The sequence below is a fragment of the Ochotona princeps genome, chromosome 17, assembly GCF_030435755.1.
Source record: "Ochotona princeps isolate mOchPri1 chromosome 17, mOchPri1.hap1, whole genome shotgun sequence".
In the NCBI taxonomy this organism is placed as follows: Eukaryota; Metazoa; Chordata; class Mammalia; order Lagomorpha; family Ochotonidae; genus Ochotona; species Ochotona princeps.
In genome coordinates this window covers 18,615,164-18,632,649 of record NC_080848.1, presented here as the reverse complement: position 1 = coordinate 18,632,649, position 17,486 = coordinate 18,615,164, and the positions used below count along the sequence as shown (strand labels likewise).

At 55.6% G+C, this 17,486-nt stretch overlaps 1 protein-coding gene across 1 annotated transcript in view; it reads left to right on the top strand.

The window, feature by feature from the left end:
- LASP1 (LIM and SH3 protein 1) overlaps positions 1–17,486 on the top strand; it is a 39,011-nt gene that overhangs the window by 7,315 nt on the left and 14,210 nt on the right. The window contains exons 3-4 of the mRNA XM_004591130.3: positions 6,893–6,977; positions 16,065–16,172. Of these exons, the coding sequence (XP_004591187.2) occupies positions 6,893–6,977; positions 16,065–16,172 (193 nt within the window). The remainder of the gene's footprint in view (positions 1–6,892; positions 6,978–16,064; positions 16,173–17,486) is intronic.

The following is a 17,486-nucleotide window of genomic DNA, read 5'->3' as shown; positions in this document are numbered from 1 at the left end:
GTGACCCCTGTGCCAGGTGCTGGGAAAACAGATGTCCAAGAAGATCTCAAGCCCAGTAAGCCCTGTGAGGGGACCCAGGGCCTGGAGCAGGTTGCCTGGGGTGGAGAAAGGGGTCCCAACCCTGCCCCAGCTCCTGTTAGCTGCCCCTCCTGTCCTCAGCTCCCTCTTCTCTCTTGGACTCCTCCCACCCCCCCCAAGGGAAATGGGACATTCTTGGAATTCTTAAAGGCTCACACAAGCCCTGGTTCTTTGCCACTTCCTCCCTCTGTTGGGGAGTGGGGTGGGGTCCCAGGGCGCCCACACAGTTAACCCCTGGGCTGCTGGGCCACTCTTGGGCAGACCCTGTGCCCTGTGGGTGGCTGGGCCCCAGGGCTTCTCTGCCAAGTGTCCAGGAGCCTAGGAGTCAGAGCTGGAGAAAGAAACCTAAGGCTTCTCCCCTTTTTCTGCTCTCAGAGCCTAATGCCAATGTCCTGTCTCCTTTGCTGAACCTTGTTCTGGAGAAGCCAGTAGCAAGTGCACTTGGAGGTCTTCTGCTCCCCCAGCCCCATCCTGGCATCCAGCCCAAGGCGAGCTCCTCTCCAGTCTTTGCAGCCATGGCACTGCCCTCCCAGCTGCCCTTTGCTCCATCAGGGAGGGCCCTGGAAAGGACCCTGGGGAGGGGCAGACCAGGATCAGTTGTGACCCAGTTGTGTTTCACCTTGGCTGTGGTTGCACCTTGCCCAGGCCTGCAGGGATTCCAGGATGAGCCGGGATGAGGCTACCTGCCAGGAATGGACTCCCAACCCCAGAGCACCTGCTGGAAGCCAGGTGCTGGGCCAAGCTGACTGTCATTCCTTCTTTATTAAATAAACATGTTATTATTGATTGATTTGAAAGGCAGAAGGACAGAGATCTTTTATCTGCTGGTTCACTCTGAGAAGGGCCACAAAAGCCCTAGGGTTGGGCCAGGCTGAAGCCTGGTCTCTCTTGTAGGTTGAGGGACCATCTTCTGCTGCTTTTCCAGATGCATTTGCAGGGAGCTGGATCAGAAGCAGAGCAGCTGGAATTCCAGCTGAAACAGGGTGCTGTCACAGGTGCAAGCTTTAACCTCTGTGCCTCAACTTCAGCCTCTTGTTTTCTTTTTGAAGACATATTTATTTTATTTTAAAGTCAGATTTACCAAGAGAAGAAGAGACAGAGAGGAAGATCTTCCGTCCACTGGTTTTCTCCTCAAGTGGCTACAGCGGCCGGAGCTGAGCTGATCTGAAGCCAAGAGCTTCTTCTGGGTCTCCCACATGGGTGCAGGGTCTTAGGGCTTTGGGCCATCCTCAGCTGCTTTCCCAGGACACAGGAAGGGAACTTGATGGGAAGTGGAGCAGCCAGGATATGAACTGGTGTCCATATGGGATCCTAATGCACGCAAGGCAAGGACTTTAACCACTAGGCTACTGTACCAGGCCCAGCCTTTGGTTTTCTTATTACCACCTCTGGCCCTATCTGAATCCCGTGGTGTCCAGGAGATAGCCTTCTCCCATTCCTTTCCTGGCCACACCTGCTCGGTGCTGGGTTAAGTGGGGTAGCTGTTCTCCTTAGCACTTTGCCCAGGAACTGGGTGTGGAGGTGAGGCAGGGTTCTGGTCTCTGGCCTGTGCCTGAGCCCCAGCAGTTAAGAGAGGAGAGACCTCACACAATGGCTCAATTGTCCAGTTTTCCCCCTTCAAGTGTTAAGATCCCACATGGGCATGTCCTGGCTGCTTTGCTTTCATCCAGCTCCCGGCTTGTGGCCTGGGAAAGCTGTCTAGAACGGCCCAAGACTCTGCACCTGCGTGGGAGACCCAGAAGACGCTCCTGGCTCTGGCTTTGGATCAGCTCGACTCCAGCTGTTATAGCCATTTGGGGAGTGAATCAGCGGATGAAAGATTTTCCTCTCTGTCTTTCCTTCTCCTCTCTGTGTATCTGACTTTCTAGTTTCCAATAAAAATAGATAAGTTGTTTAAAAAAAAGAGAGAGGAGAAAGCTGTCTGTCTTTGGGTGAAGTCTTGCTTGTGTCAGATAGGGCAAGGACACAGACTGGAGCTTGCCATCGGTCCCTTGCCTGCTGGGCCTCAAGGACACATGTTTGTATCCATGCAGATGCAACCCCCTAAGCACTGGATGAGGAGGAACTGAATGGATTCCCTTTCAGGCAGCCACAGGGGCGTGGCTGTGGCAAGGTGGAGGCCAGGGCTTTGACTGGGTGCAATGTGCAGTGGTGGAGGAATTGCTGATCCAGTTCTTTCTTGAATCTTCTGGGTGGGTGGGGTTGAGAAGTGTTTAGGCCTTGGGTGGCTTGTTTGTACACTGGGCTTTCCCACAGCCCTGGCTTGCTACAAACCTGCTTCTTTGTTTCCATGCAAATAGGCTAGGAGCCTGAGAGGTAGGACTGGGAAGAAGCTTGGGCTGGGGGTGGGATGGCGGGGTACAGGCGGTGGGCGCTGGGGGTGTAGTAGGGTGTGGGGGTATAGAAATGGTAGGGCAGGGGAAATGATGGGGATTTGGGGGTTTCATGCCAGGTTATCACTTTTTTGGGGCATCTTGACTGAAGACATCGGGGTCTTTCAGTTTCCTGGGGGGAGTGGAGAGATGACCAGGGCTCGTACTCTGGCTAGACCAGCTCAGGGGATACACCTGTGGTCTCAGTGTCCTTGGGTCCCCATCTCCTCCTTGGAAAAGTGACTTAGAAATTGGGGCTTTGTTGCAGTCCCCAGAATTCTCTGCCTGTGTTGGGGCAAGTTGGGGAGCAGCCCCCTCGGGAGCCGTGGTGGGCTCAAGAGGGCGAGGATCAAGCGACGCTCCCAAGGGGGTAGAGTTGCAAGCAGATGGCCAGAGTGACCAAAAGGTCTCCCCAGGCAGTGCCCCCACCCCACAAGCACACTGACCCCTGATCGGGGGCCCAGGAAGCCTCAGAGATCGCCTTGCCTACTGATAGCCCCCTTTTAGGAAGAAGGAAGTGGTGGCTCAGCATTTCAGGGTTCAACATGGCTGGTGCAGGCTTTTTTTTTTTTTCTCCTTTTTACATTTTATTTGCCTTCATTGGGAGGGGACTAGTAAGTCCTTCCATGATGGCTTGGCCTGCTTGTTTCCTCTGGTCAGACAGTGCCTCCTGGTCGCTCCCTGTCCTTGCTGCTTCAGCCTCTCACGGTCCTAGGACTGGTGGCGAATGGGGTTAGCAGGGAGGGGCTTTGGGATCAGCTCCTTCCACAGGCAGCCTGTCACGGCTGGACTCTTTTTTTCCCCTTTTGGTAAGACCAGAAGCTTCTTGCTGCTTTTGTTGCTGTTTTTTGTTCTTCCCTGAACACAGAGCTGTGGGTTTTGGAGGGGCTGGAGCCTGGAAGGGGGGCAGCCCCAGGGGCAAGCAGGAGTTGCTTTGTGTCTGTTCTCCCTCTGAGTGGGTGGTGGTGGTGGGGGGCTCATGGCAGGACATGGGGGAGGGGGTGCAGCTGGCACCCATGTGCCTTCAACTTCTCACTTCCTCAGAGTAGGGTGCTGATCCGAGACCCTGGGGACAGCAGCGCCTCTCCTGCGTCCCTGCAGGTCTCTGTCCAACCTTTCGAGATGTGTACTCTGGAAAAGTTGTAGCAGGAAGCCTGGACCAGGGTGGCTGGGACCCCATGGGTTGGGTTTGGAGGACAAAGCACCCTGTGGTGCCTCCACCCTGCCAGGCACAGCTTTCTCAGAACTCTGGGGCCCTGTCCTTGGTGCTGAGCCTTGCTTTCTTCATCCCTAAAATGGGCACAGGGATCAGGCCTGCCTTTGCTAACCCCAAGCCTTGGGGCAGGAGTACATGGGGAGAGACTGCTGCTTTGGGCGCCTGTATATTCTGCTGGCCTGCAGCGGCCTACTTGCCCCGCCTTGACCCTGTGCTGGCTCCCGCTCTTCCTGGCCAGGAGAGAGGTGCCTTCCTGGTTTTACCTTCTCAGAGACTAAGCCCTGCCCTTGCCCCGGGACACTCTGTGTCAATGTCTATCTCCACTGGGCCTCTCAGTCACCTGAGTGTTGCTAGCAGGCAGATGTGAGGGCGTGGGTGCAGCTGCAGGGAGTCCCCCTACCGGGGCTGTTTAGCAAGGGGCATAGGCCAGCCCATGACAGGGACAAAGAGCAGCCGTGCTGGCAACTCGGCTCTACTCCTCAGCTTCCTCACTCCGACCCTGGCTCCCTCATCCTGGCCCATTATGCTGGGGTAGCCATCTGGGGTGCAGTGTCCGCTCCTCTGTTCGAGCACTCATATTAGCATGGACACATGCATTTGCTCCAGCTGGGAATCTGAGGATGGGGGATGGTGGGAGACATGGATCGAGGAGACAGAAGATGGGTTTCCCTATGGCTGTTTCTGGAAGAAGGTCGGATCCAGCTGAGCCCCCTTAGAAGCCTTCCTGGTGGTGGCGGGGAGGGGGGACACAGGACTGTGCTTGGGTTCCCCCTTTTGCCACACCCACCTGAGTCCAGCTCCTGCAGTCTCCAGATCACACAGCTCCCAGCTCCCAGGGTTTGCCCTCGCACTGGGCTCCTGCTCCTCCTCCCTGAGTCGCTTCCTGTCCAGATCCTTTACACACACACACACCCCCATTCCTGGATCTCCATTCCCTGTAACCGCCCCCTGCTCCTGCTCTCCTGCCTGGAGCTGAGGATGAGGTTGTCATGGCAACAGGAAGCGCAGCAGCAAGCTGGGGAAGGGAGAGGCAGGGTTGTCGCCAGGGCTGGGGGCTGTTGGGGAGGGGACGCGTTGACCCAGCAGGAGGAATGCTGCCTGTGCTGTCTGCCTTCCTGTGCCTGGGGTTGGGCTCTGAGGGGTGAGGGTGAGGGATTGGAATCTCTGCAGCTCCTCGTTAATCTAGTTAGTCTGATGCAGGATTAAAATCGTTCCCTGCCATCCAACTGAGTCAATGTCATGCTGTAGACCCCCCTTACCACCACCACCGTGGGATTAGAATTCCAGCCATCCCCAGCTGAGGCTGTGGTGGGAGGGGCTCCTGAGCCTTCTGCAGGGTGGAGGGGGGTAGAGCAGAGGCCGCAGCGTGGAGTATGGGAGCTGTCACGTGGTTACTGGTGTGGACCTGCTAGTCCCTGCATTCATTGTGTGTGAGGTGTATGTGGCGTGTGGCAGGTGCACACGTGGGACCATCCATTTTAACTCTGTAAGTGCAGACAAGTGAGGAACCCCAGGGAGTGCAGGGGGCTCCCTGTGACATGGCTTGGAGCATGCCAGCAACCGCCCCCCCCCCCCCCCCAGCCTCCCGTGATGCCACCAGGCTGCCTGGAGATTCGTTTTTGTTCCTTGTCCCTGGAATTTCCATGGAGCTCAGTGTGGGTGGCCCAGGCTGGGTAGAGCTGGGCAAACCCCAGGAACTGGAGTCATAGCTTTTGACCTTTCCATCTCTGAGCCATTTCTGTGTGCCACCATGGGAACCTGTGTTTGCTTTGTCCTTTCCTGGGGAAGCTGCTTGCTGGGCTGCCAAGACCCAGGTAGAGATGGGCCTAGCTGGAGTCAGCTAGGCCGGTGGCAAGGGAGGGCTTGCCTCGGTTTGCTATCAGTTAGTGAAAGGGCCAGAGGCCCCCCACTGAACCCTTGCTGGTCATGCCCCACCTTAGCCAAGTGCTGCACATACCAAGCCCTGTCCTTCCCAAGTCATGTATCTGCAGGCTGTTGTGCTCAGCTGATGCAGGGGGCTGGAAAAAGGCCAGGTGTTGTAGAGCACAGGTGGGCAGCGTACGTCCGGCTCTTGGAAATGCTAGCCAACTGGGATGGTTTCCATCTGGAATGATGTTCCAGGAGCTGATCTGTCACTCATCTGGGTGCCACCTGTGGGACCAGGACCTGCAGTGGTCACAGTGTGGCCATGGTGGTCAGACATGGAACTCCTGCTGACCTGCCATCCCCAGTCCCCACCACAAGTCCTCTGCTATTGTGGCCATAACTAGTTCTCATCCTGGCCAAGCCTCAATGTGTGACAAGTGTATTCTAGCAACTCTCCGGGGAGCTTGGAATAATCCATGAACAAAAGAGATAGGAGACTATCTTCCTTCTGCATCACCTGCCCCTGTATGGGACGGATGCGGTCAGGCAGCTTGTTAGGAAGCTGCCCGGGATGAATGCCAGTGCCGGTAGGCTGGACCCTGCTCTGGGCCCTGTGGGCTGAGAATCAGGATGGGCAATCCATGCAGGCTTGGCTCAGGTGCTGCCCAGGTTCCTGAGGCCTGCATGCTGGCCCTCTCTCTGGGGTAACAGCCCCAGGGCTGGAGATGGATGGTGTCCTGGAGCATGCTGGCTTGCTGGCAGGGATTGGGTGCTGCAGGTGCAACTGGGCTGTTGTCTTCCTTCTGTTGCCTTGGTTCTCTGTCCAAGGGATATCCGAGGCTGGCACTGGCCAGCTTTAACCCAAGGACAGCTGGGAGGACCTCAGGAACCTAGGCAGGCAAGCCCTTAGCTCAGGACAAAAGTGTGCACTTGTAACTTGGCACCCCAGCATGACCTCTGGCTTCCCACTGGTCTGTGTGTGCAGCCCCAGGGCTCTGTCACTACTTCCCTCAGGATGCCCTCCTGGATGTGTGTTCATTTCCTCTGCTATATTCCTAGCACTCTAGACCATCCTTCCATTTGGTCTCTGCTCCTGGTCTGAGTCTTTCTCTCCAGTCTGGCTGGGCTGTCCTGGGTCACCCTGTCCACCATCAGAGGATCTGGGTGGCCTTGCTGAGTGCATGATTCTTTTCCATGGCCAGCTGGTCATTCGGGCCACCCTGCCGAGTTTGGGTAGTGCCTGCCTCTGCTTGCCAATACCAAGGTCCTGGGGCTGGGAATGGGGAAAGAGGAAGTGGTCAGGAGAGAGCCAGGGCTCCGAGCGCTCGGAGTGATGCCTTCTTTTTTTCCTGTCTGGCAGACACTACCCCAAGCAGTCCTTCACCATGGTGGCTGACACCCCGGAAAACCTCCGTCTCAAGCAACAGAGTGAGCTCCAGAGTCAGGTGAGGGGCGGGACTGGGGAGGCTGTTATAAGCCCCGGATTTGATAATGGCTCTCTTCCTTCCCCTGCGGTCACAGAGTCCCAGCCCTGGCTTTGTCTCCCTGCCCCAACACTCTGGGCGTTTCCTGGCTTTATCAAAGGACTGGGGAGGGCATGGCCCTGTCTGTGCCAAGTGGGTTGGATAGAAGTGGATATCTTTATGACTCTTGTCTGGGCCCCCCCAAATCCTGCCTCCTCTAGGAAGTTGCCCCTCTCCCATCTCTCAGGATCCACCACAACGGAGGATCCTGGGGAGCCCACAGGGTGGGGTGGGGAGGAGGTTCACTTCTACCCCAGGTTCCTGGCATGTTCCCACGCCTTGAGGGCAAGGTAGGACAGGCCCTGTCCTGTGTGCCTTGCTTTCTTTTTTTTTTTTTTTAAAGATTTATTTTATTTTTATTACAAAGTCAGATGTACTGAGAGGAGGAGAGATACAGAGGAAGTGGAGCTGCCGGGATTAGAACCAGTGGCCATATGGGATCAAGGCGAGGACCTTAGCCACTAGGCCACGCTGCTGAGCCCGCGCCTTGCTTTCTGAGTGCCATGGCAGGTCGGGGCCACATGGCTGCCCCTGTGGTAAGGGGCAGGATGGCTTCCTGGCCCAGGGAGAGCAGTTGGACTTCAGGGGACTCTGCAGGATAAACATAGTGGCTGCAGCCCCAACACTAGAACAGCAGGCCTGCGGCCCAGAGAGGAGCCTGGGCACAGCCAGGACTTGAGGCTGTGAGGCAAGAGAATGGGGGCAGGTGGGGTTACCCAAGCCTGGACAGTGGTACTGGCCTACCTAGGCCAAAGGAGGATTTTTTCTAGTCGCTTGGAGTGGGACTTCAGCTGGCCGATCTTTTTTTTTTTTTTTTTTTCAAGATTTGTTTTTATTAGAAAGGCAGTTTTACAGAGAGAAGGAAAGACAGAAAGAGCTTTTCATCCACTGCTTCGCTTCCCAAATGGCCACAACAGCTGGAGCTGAGGTGATCCAGTACCGGGAAATTCTTTTGGGTCTCTCACACAGGTGCAGGGTCCCAAGGCTCTGGGGCATCCTCCACTACTTTTCCAGGCCACAATCAGGAAGCTGGATGAGAAGTGGAGCAGCCGGGATCTGAACTGGCACCCATATGGGATCCCGGCGCATTAAAGGCCACAACACCCTCCCTAGATGTCATCACAGCCTTGGTGGCCATCCTCTGCTGCCTGACCTGACTGGACCCATCTGGGTCCTGTGAGTAGGAGCAGCCCTGTCTGCGTAGGAGGCTATCCCTCAGGCAGACGAGGGACTTGTTGAGGACTTATGCAGCCAATGCTCCAGGTAGTTCAGTTCCTTGGACCTCACCACAGCCCCAAGCGGTGGGCGGGCACACCTCCTCTCTGGAAGAGGAAGTCCCCGCTGCAGCCTCTGGATACAGATTTGTCTAACCTAAAACTGCAACTTTTAAAAATAGTGTGTTAATTAATTTAGGAGGCAGAGCAAGAGAGAGAAAGATGGTTGCAAAGGCTGGGGGCTGAGCCATGCCAAAGCCCGGAGCTTGCAACTCCATCCAAATCTCCCATGTGGGTGGGCGGCAGTGATCCAAGTTGATACTGTAGCCCCAGGGTTTTCAACTTTCTGTCCAACTGCCCAAGAACAGCCCCTGCCTGACCATAGCCTGCATGGTCGCTGGTGCAGGTGAGGACTTGCCTGGTGAGTTTACCTCCTCTGTTTTGGACTTAACTTGGAGTACCTGTCACCCCTGTTCTGTAAGTGAAGGAGTGAAGCTGGGAGAAGCTCAGGGCTTTCCTTACCCATGGACACTTACAGTGTGTAACGTCCCCAAGTCCCTCCCACATGTGCAGGCAGCGCCGGTGTGGCCTGAGGCTGAGGCTTCCAGTGGGTTCTGTGGTGGAGGGGAACTGAAGAGAGGCCGCCGCTGTGGCCTGGTCACTACGCTTCCTCCTCTGGAGCCTGCTTGCCCAGCAGAGCTGACAGCTAAGGGGGCATCCCCCCAGGTGCACCTGGTGGGGAGAGGGGCAGAGACTGTTAAGACTCCCCATTCCGACAAAGCTGCCTGGGAGCTGGGGGGAAGCGATGCTGGGAGGAGGCGACAGGCCTGGAAAAGGTGCAGGTGGGAACATGCCCTCGCACACGTGCGTGTGACTACACACACACCCCCGCTACCCTCAGGAGGAGAAATTCCACTCCTAGAGCCATTGTCAGCCCCACAAAAACTTGGCTGCAGCTCCTTTTAGTCCTGGAAGTTGATCCCTAAGGGGTGGAGTCTGAAGGAGGAAGGGGTGCCCTCACTCTCCCCGCCCTCCTCCAGGGTGAGGAGAGAAAGGGAGCAGGCAGACAGTCCACTTCTCCTTCCTGGAGAAGCAGCTAGCACAGACAGGATTTAGAGGTTCCTGGCCTCGCCTCTCCTGAGGCCTGGCCTGCCTGAGGCTCCCGTCCTGGGTAGATCTCTCAAGCACCCTGGGAAGACCAGGAGAATGACTATTTTTAAATGTCTGTGCATTTCCATCCACTTGAAAGGAAGAACAACACAGCGATTTTTCCACGAGCAGGTTCACTTCCTGCATGCACCCAACAGCCAGGCTTTGGCCAGGAGCTCAGAGCTTCACCCAGTTCTCCTGGGTGGGTGACAGGGGCCCAGGTAGTGCACCATTATTGCTGCCCTCCCAGGATGGTGTCAGCAGGAAGTTGGATTGGAAGCAGACTAGCCAAGACTGGAACCAGGCTCTCCAATGATACGGGATGTGCGTGTCCCAGGCAGTGGGCACACCCAGTAATTACTCTCCATTACTGCTCCCCAAGAACCAGACCCCCTGTAGTGCTCACAACCACCTGATGAACCACTGGTGAGGGCCCTGAGGTTTGGAGAGTCCCTGCACTTGCCCAGAGCCCAGTGAGACCCTTTGTGCTAGCACAGTGGATGCGCCAGTTACTGGCAAGTGGTAAGGAGCGTGCTGGGATGCAGGTTCCAAGGCCTTGTCCTAGGGGCTGTGATGGGCAGTGAGTTCTAAGAACTTGCATCTTTGATTTTCCTGGGGCTTCTGTTGAGGGGAAAAGGTCCCATAGTCATATTCCAGGCAGCCAGCAGCTGGACTGGTGGGCCGGAAGAGGGACGCAGGAGGCAGCTGGAGCTGAGCTCAGCCTGTGTGCAGCGGTGTGAGGCCCCCAGGTTAAGGCTTTGCTGCAGGCATAACTCCTCCCTGTGATGTGGAGATCCTGGGTTGAGGGCTGGGGTAGGCTGAGGACAAAGAGTGGAGGCTGTCCTGGCTCACTGGCTGTGTCCCCTCCCACCTCCCAACAGCTGTGTGCACAGGCAATGGAGCTGGTTTTCCTTCCTGGAGGGAGGCCTGGTTGGGTGGGAGCGAGGAGGTGACTGACCCTACTGCTCCAAGGTTAGGAAGTGCTGAGCTGGCCTGGCTGTGGTGCTGACAGGTTCTCTTTCCTGTGGCCACTGTTGTGGGGGCAGGGCCAACTCCAGCTGCCAGTGGCAACCAGGGAGGGAAGTGGGAGTATCCTCTGGTACCCTACCCCATGGCTTTCTCCTGGCCCCTGCAGCAGCGACTCCGGAGTAGCCCTGCTCTGGAAGGCCTCTGGAAGGCTATCTGGGCTATTTTCCCTTATCTATATTGGTCCCTAAAGTGGCACTTTGGGTGTCTGGGACACCTGGAGCCTCCATTTTGGTGGCGGTAACCACTGAGTTGTCCGGAAATGAACCACTGCCTGGGTGGCTGTGTCCAGGCCTGGCTGAGGCAAGCAGCCAGCCAGGGCACCCTCACCCTTCTCTCTGTCCACTCCTTTTGTTTCTTACCTATGATGCCTGCTTCCTGACCACAAGCTGAGTGTAGGCTGCAGTTTGGGATGGATCAGAGTTGGAAGGCTCGGTGTGACCCCCCCAGCCCAGGCAGAAGTGCGAGGAGGCAGGAGTCTCATTGTGTTCTCTGTCGCTCTGTGGGCACTGCCATGGCAGGGAAGGGAGAATGCCCTGGGACAGTCCCCTGTCCCCTGGGTAGGGATCAGTGTTTGGCTCTTGTGACTTGAGGGTCACTCCTGCCTGCGCTGACTCCCAGCTGCGCCTCCACCGGTGGCATGTGCTTGTGCAGGCTGGGGACCCACCCTGTGCCCTGGTTGTGTCTCTTGTTGAGGATGTGAGGATGGGTGGAACCTGCCCAGCCCGCCCAGCCCGCCCGGCCCGCCCTAGTGCTTGGCCTGGAGCCGACACTGAGTGTTGCCTGTAAGGGAGAGGGCATGAACTTGGCCGGTATGACCTGAGGACAGATGTGACAGCCTTGCCTCTAGCCCTGGCTTTTCTCATGAGCTCTGCTCCTTCACTGAAGGAGGGTCCTTTAAAAACCCCTAGAAATGGAGTAAAACCATCAAGTTTATTTTTGTGCAAAAAAGAATGGTGTAGTTTTTTTTTTTAAGATTTATTTACTTTATTACAAAGTCAGATAAACAGAGAGGAGGAGAGACAGAGAGGAAGATCTTCCGTCCGATGATTCACTCCCCAAGTGAGCCGCAATGGGCCGATGCACGCCATTCCGAAGCCGGGAACCTGGAACCTCTTCCGGGTCTTCCACACGGGTGCAGGGTCCCAATGCATTGGGCTGTCCTCGACTGCTTTCCCAGGCCACAAGCAGGGTGCTGGATGGGAAGTGGACTGCTGGGATTAGAACCGGCGCCCATATGGGATCCCGGCGCGTTCAAGGCGAGGATTTTAGCCGCTAGGCCACACTGCCGGGCCCGATCTTTTTTTTTTTTAATCCATGTATAGCTTTGTTATACACATTTTCCATGTATTGTGGAAAAAAATTTGGTGCCAAGGTAAAATTTCTATTTCCTTTTTTTTTAAGATTTACTTAATTTTTTAATTTGAAAGGCAGAGTTACAGAGAGCAGTAGGGAGAGAGCAAGCATGAGAAATCTGTTTACTGGTTCACTCTACAAATGGCTGCAACAGCCAGGGCTAGCCCAGGCTGACGCCAAGAGCATAGGACTTTGTCTGGGTCTCCTACATGGGTGCAGGGTCCCAAGCACTGGGACCATTTTCTCCTGCTTTTCCAGGCACATTAGCATGGAGTCGGATCTGAAATGGGATAGCCAGGACTCCAAGCAGTGCTTCTATGGCAAGTTGGTGTCATGGATGGCAGCTTGACTCACTGTGCCACAGCACTGGCCTCAAAAACCTTCTTCTTCTTAAGATTTCTTTCTTTTTATAGAAAAGTCAGGTTTACAGAGAGGAGGAGAGACAGAAAGATATTCCATCTGCTGGTTCACTCCCTAAGTGGCCGCAATGGCTAGAGCTGAGCTGATCTGAAGCCGGGAGCCAGGACTTCTTTTGGGTCTCCCACACGGGTGCAGGGTCCCAAGGCTTTGGGCCATCCTTGACTGCTTTCCCAGGCCACAAGCAGGGAAGTGGAACAACTAGGGTACGAACGTATGGGATCCCAGCGCATGCAAAGGCAAGTACTTCAGGTTATCGCGCCTGGTCTTTTTTATTTAAAAGACAGATCCAGAGGGAGAGAGCGAGAGAGAGCTTCCATCTGCAGGTCTTCTCTCCAAATAGCCATAATGGCCGGGGCTGGGCCAGGTTGAAGCCAGGAGCCTGGAACTCCATCCATGTGCCCTGCATGAATGTCAGGGGCCCAAACACTTGCACTAGCCTCTGCTGCCTTCCCGGGCTCATAAGCATGGATCTGGACTGGGAAGCAAAACAATCAGGAGCTGCACTGATGCTCCGATTCAGGTGTCACAGATGGCGGCCCCGCCACCATGCAGTCCCCAGCACTCCTAATTCCACTTCTCCTTCAGCTTTGTGAGGCGTCCTTCATTGTGTCCAACATCTCTGATTTCTTTGGTTTCAAAAGGGATGTGAACCTAACACAGCAAGTACAATCTAAGTGGAAGCGGTTGGTGGCGTGTTTTTGCTCAATACATTTCTTTTAAAGACATGATCTTCCTTCACTTGTTGGGTCATCAAGGTGGTTATTCTCCCCACCCCCCATGCTGCCTTGTTTGTGGGGAGGTTACATGCCTTCATTGTATCCGTCATCATTCCTTCAGTAGGCGTTAATCTGAGCCTGCTGTGGGCTGGCATACGTGACCAAGGAAGTAGACGCAGGGAGTTTCCGGGCTGTTTCTCATGTGGGTGAGGGAGCCTGTGGCGTCATTTCTGGCCCTAATGGGGGAATTCCTAATGGAAGCAGTTACCTGCTCAGGTGTGAACTGGCAGCTGGGTTAAGTGGCCTTGGGCCGGTGAGCCTGGATAAGGAGAAAGGCTGAAAGGGCTGCAGGCTGGCCCTCCCCTTGACCGCTGCCACCCCTTCCAGCACCACAAGGCATCTCAGACAATCTCCATACATGCCAGGTCAGAAACCCCAGGACCCAGGTAGAAAGCCCAGGTGTTAGTTCAGCTGGATCTGAAGTGAAGTAGCTGAGGCATGACCTGGCACCCATAAGAGGTAGGGTTTGGGCTCAGCCCAGGCCCTGCTGATGACCTTTGAGAGATGACCTAGTGTTGGGGGAATTGTGTGTTTGCTCTCTATTTCTGTCTCATACATTTTTTTTTTTTTGAAATTAAAAAAATATGGTCAAGAGCTGTTGCTATGGCATAGCAGACTAAGCTTCCGCCTGAAAGGCCAGTTTCCCAGATGAATGCCGGTTCATGCCCTGGTTGCTCCCCTTGCAATCCGGCTCCCTGCTAATGTCCCTGCGAAGGCAGTGAAGGATGACTCAAGTGCTTGGGCCTCTCCCCCCCTGTGGGAATCCCAAAAGAAGTTTCAGGCTCCTGGCCTCTGTCTGGCTCAGCTCCAGCCATTGCAGCCATTGTGGGAGTGAACCAGCGGATAGAAGGTTGCTCTATCTCCTTCTCTCCCTGTAACTGTGCCTTTCAAATAAAAACAAATGGATCTTTAAAAATACAAATGAAACAAAACACAGTCAGACTTCAGAGTGGGAGGGGCCTTGGAGCATAGCCAGGCCACTGCCTTCAATGACCAACTGGCTTGCGGGGCGGGGGGAGTGGGGGAGGCCCCCTGATACGGCCAAGTGGCTCTTCTCTGCAGCCTACCCTCCTGTGTTAGGAGTGAACTCAACCCTCCTGTCCCAGCAGGGAGGGAGAGGCACTTCCCCAGCCTGGGAACTAGCCCTTGTCCTTGCCCTGTTGCCATGGTGATTTCTGTCTGGATTAAGGAGCCTGACCCCGCAGGGCAGGAAGCTGAGGAGGAGTGGTAGTTGCTGGGCGACAGCACTTGCTCCCCAGTGGCAAGTCCTGACCCACTTGGATGATGGTCTCCATTTTACAGATGTGGACACTGAGGCAGCAGAAGTGGGTGGAAGATCAGTCTGCGAGGAGGAGATTGGACCCAGCTTCCAATCTGCTCCAGAAGCCACGGAAGCCCCCTCCCCATGTTTGAACCACTCCTGGTGCCAGCCCTTCAGGGTTAGGGAAGAGGCTGTGGCCATTCGTTTCTTTGTACCTAAGTGCCTTGCTTTGCCTGAAGCCCCTTTCCCACAGGCTCCCCATTAACCCCCCTCCAGAGAGTCACCCTGCTGGGAACACAGCGCTTCCAGGGACTGCTGGTGTTTGGCAGGCATGCGCCCTGGCTGGCCCAGGACTCCAGCCCAAGGATTTCCGGTCTTCTGGGAACTGGCCTTTCAGTCTCAGAACCCCTAGGGTGGGAGCTCTGCAGGGGGTCTGACAGGTGTGGCTGTGGCCCCTGTCTGGCCAGTGCAGCCAGCTGCGGCTGTTACTGTCGTTGCTGCCAAGCGCCACCCCCAGATGACCCCTCCGAGCCTGGGAGCTGCCTGGGCTCATCATCCTGGAAACTCCCCAGGTCCTGTTCCCGTGTCCTGGGCTGACCGTTTCCAGCGCTGAGCAGTCCTGGGGAGGAAGTTCAGGCAGCTGGTGGGGGCCTGCTGAGGCTCTTGAAGCTGGCGAGCTGCTCCTGGCCCCACAGGGCTTGCAGCCTCCACTCTGTCCCTGATCAGCCCCTGGGGAGGACAGGCTGTTCCTGGGATGTCATGCTCTATAGAGTCAGGGAAGTCCTTGTTCATGGCAGCCTGGAGGTTTCCATGGAATTCTTGAAGAGGGAGAGCAGGCTTCATGGCCTTCCTTCCCTGGCACCCTCGCCGGCGTCTTTCTGGGCACCAGCTTTGCCCTCTCGCATGGCCCTCACTCTGTGATGGCTTCAGCCCCCTGCCCGCAGCTCTTGGCAGGTGGGGCCACATCCTGGCTTGGGTGGGAGCTGGGGCAGGCCTAGAGCTCTGGTGAGAACCTTCTTCCTGTGAGCTTTCAAGCAGGAGGGCCTGACAGCAAAGGGTCAGAGGTAAGGCAGATAAGGGTTTCCATCTGGGGGCTCCAGCTAAAGCTAACTTTTGTGGCCTGGCCGAGGATTTGCCCCCATTTCTTTGTCTGTAAAATGGAACTAACAATAACCTGCAAGTGTGTTTACACATATACACACACACCCAGTGGGTGCTTTAAGAAAAGTTGATAGAGAATGGGAAGAATGTTGTTTATGGCAAATTTTAAAAAATCCATACAGAGTTTTGCCTTAATACCCATGTTCCTTGAGTTTTTCTTTTCTTTTTTCTTTTAATTTTTTCTTATTGGAAAGGCAGATTTATAGAGAGAAGGAGAGACAGAAAGATCTTCCAACTGCTAATTCATTCCCCCAATGGCTGCAATGATACGAACTGAGCTGATCCAAAACCAGGAGCTTCTTCCAGGTTTCCCCTGTGAGTACAGGGGCCCAAGCACTTGGGCCATCCTGCACTGTCTTTCAAAGGGCATTAACAGAGCTGGATCAGAGATTGAGTCTAGAACTTGTGCCCGTCTGGGGTACTGGCATTGCAGGGGGCAGCTTTGCACACTCTGCTGCAGCGCTGGCCCTCGTTATTTTTATTCCAACACTTTCTGGCTGAGGCTTCAGCTTGACATGGAGGATTTGGGTCAGGCTTTTTCTCCCCTGTTTCCTATGGCCATCTGTGCTGGTTGCTGCTTCAGAGCGGGCCACTGGTTGCGCCCCTCACTCCTGCGCCTCTCTCTCCCTTCCCTCCTGCCCTGCAGGTGCGCTACAAGGAGGAGTTTGAGAAGAACAAAGGCAGAGGCTTCAGCGTGGTGGCAGACACCCCTGAGCTCCAGAGAATCAAGAAGACCCAGGACCAGATCAGTAACGTAAGCCCCCTGTACCAAGCCCCCCATCCCCTACCCTCCTGGGCAGGCCTGGCTCTAGGTGCCTCCCCTCCCTTTTCTGTGGGTACCATCGGGTTTTACTCTGCCAGCCTCCACCCACGTGGTGTTTCCGCCTCTAAGGGCTGTTAAGTCACCCCCACTGTCTGAAGCTAATTTTGCTTCTTTGCCTGGTGGGTGTCAGGCTGCAGACTGGATGTCTTTGCACAAAGGTCAAAGCTGGGGGTGGGGGCATGCTGCCCCAGCCTCTGGGTGCTGGCTTAGCGGTCATTTCCGCCCTCCGTCATCCCCTCCCCCACTTAAACATACTCTTCCTTCCTGTGTGAAAACCCCAGCTGGGCTTGGGTGCTGGGCCTTCCTGGACCTGGGACAGTCTAGCTACTGTGGTGGGGGCGCCGGTGTGGGTGGACGTGGTGAGTGGGCAGTAGATCAGTCTCCAGCGAGCTGTCCTCGGCACCTGTGGCCAGAAAATAAGCCTCAGTTTCCTTCTTGGCAGAGCCACAGCCCAGCAGTCTGTGTGGCTCTAGGTTGGCGGTGGTGGGGGGTGTTGCTTATTTTGGGCACGTGGGGGCAGGGTGCTGCTGCGAGCCACAGAGCAAAATGTGGGCAGAAGAAGTGTCTGCAGAAACCTCTGGGTACCCGGCTGCAGTGTGCACCTCGAGCAGGGAGCCGTGTAGGAGTCTGCAACCGGGAGGGGTCAATGAGTTGTTCACTTTAACTCTGGACGCAAGGTCCAGGACAGAGGGTGAAGGGGGCCTGGTTTGGAGGTGGCCCACTCACTAGGTTCTCCTTTTTTTCCCTTCATTCCGTCCTCCTCTCCTGACCCTCCATTTGCGTTCTTAGCAGACTGCTGTTTTCTGGAGCTTGGCTGGACCACACTCAGGGTGTGCTGTGTGGGGACGCGTGGTTGCCTTTGAGAAGCACAGGGCGGCCGACAGAACCCAGCTGTGCCCAAGAGCGTGTGGCTTTCAAACTTTGACCTGGGACTGTAACAGCCCTTACACTTTATGTGGTGACTCATCAAACAGGGGCTCATTTCCCTAGAGGGCAAAGAAAATCTGGAACTTTGATGAGTGGACACCTGCTAGTGGAGGGTGTTGGTTTGTAAAGTTGCTGCTTATACATTGATGGGAATGGGAGGTAGCTGGCTGCTAGGTGATGATTGCAGAACTGCCCTGGGACCTAGAGTGAGGCCACCTCTCAGAGTATGATGATTTTCGGCCCTTTGTAAGTTGGCCCCACACCCTGGGGCTTCCCTCTGACCCAGCCTCTTCCGGGGTTCCCAAGTCTCAGTGTTCT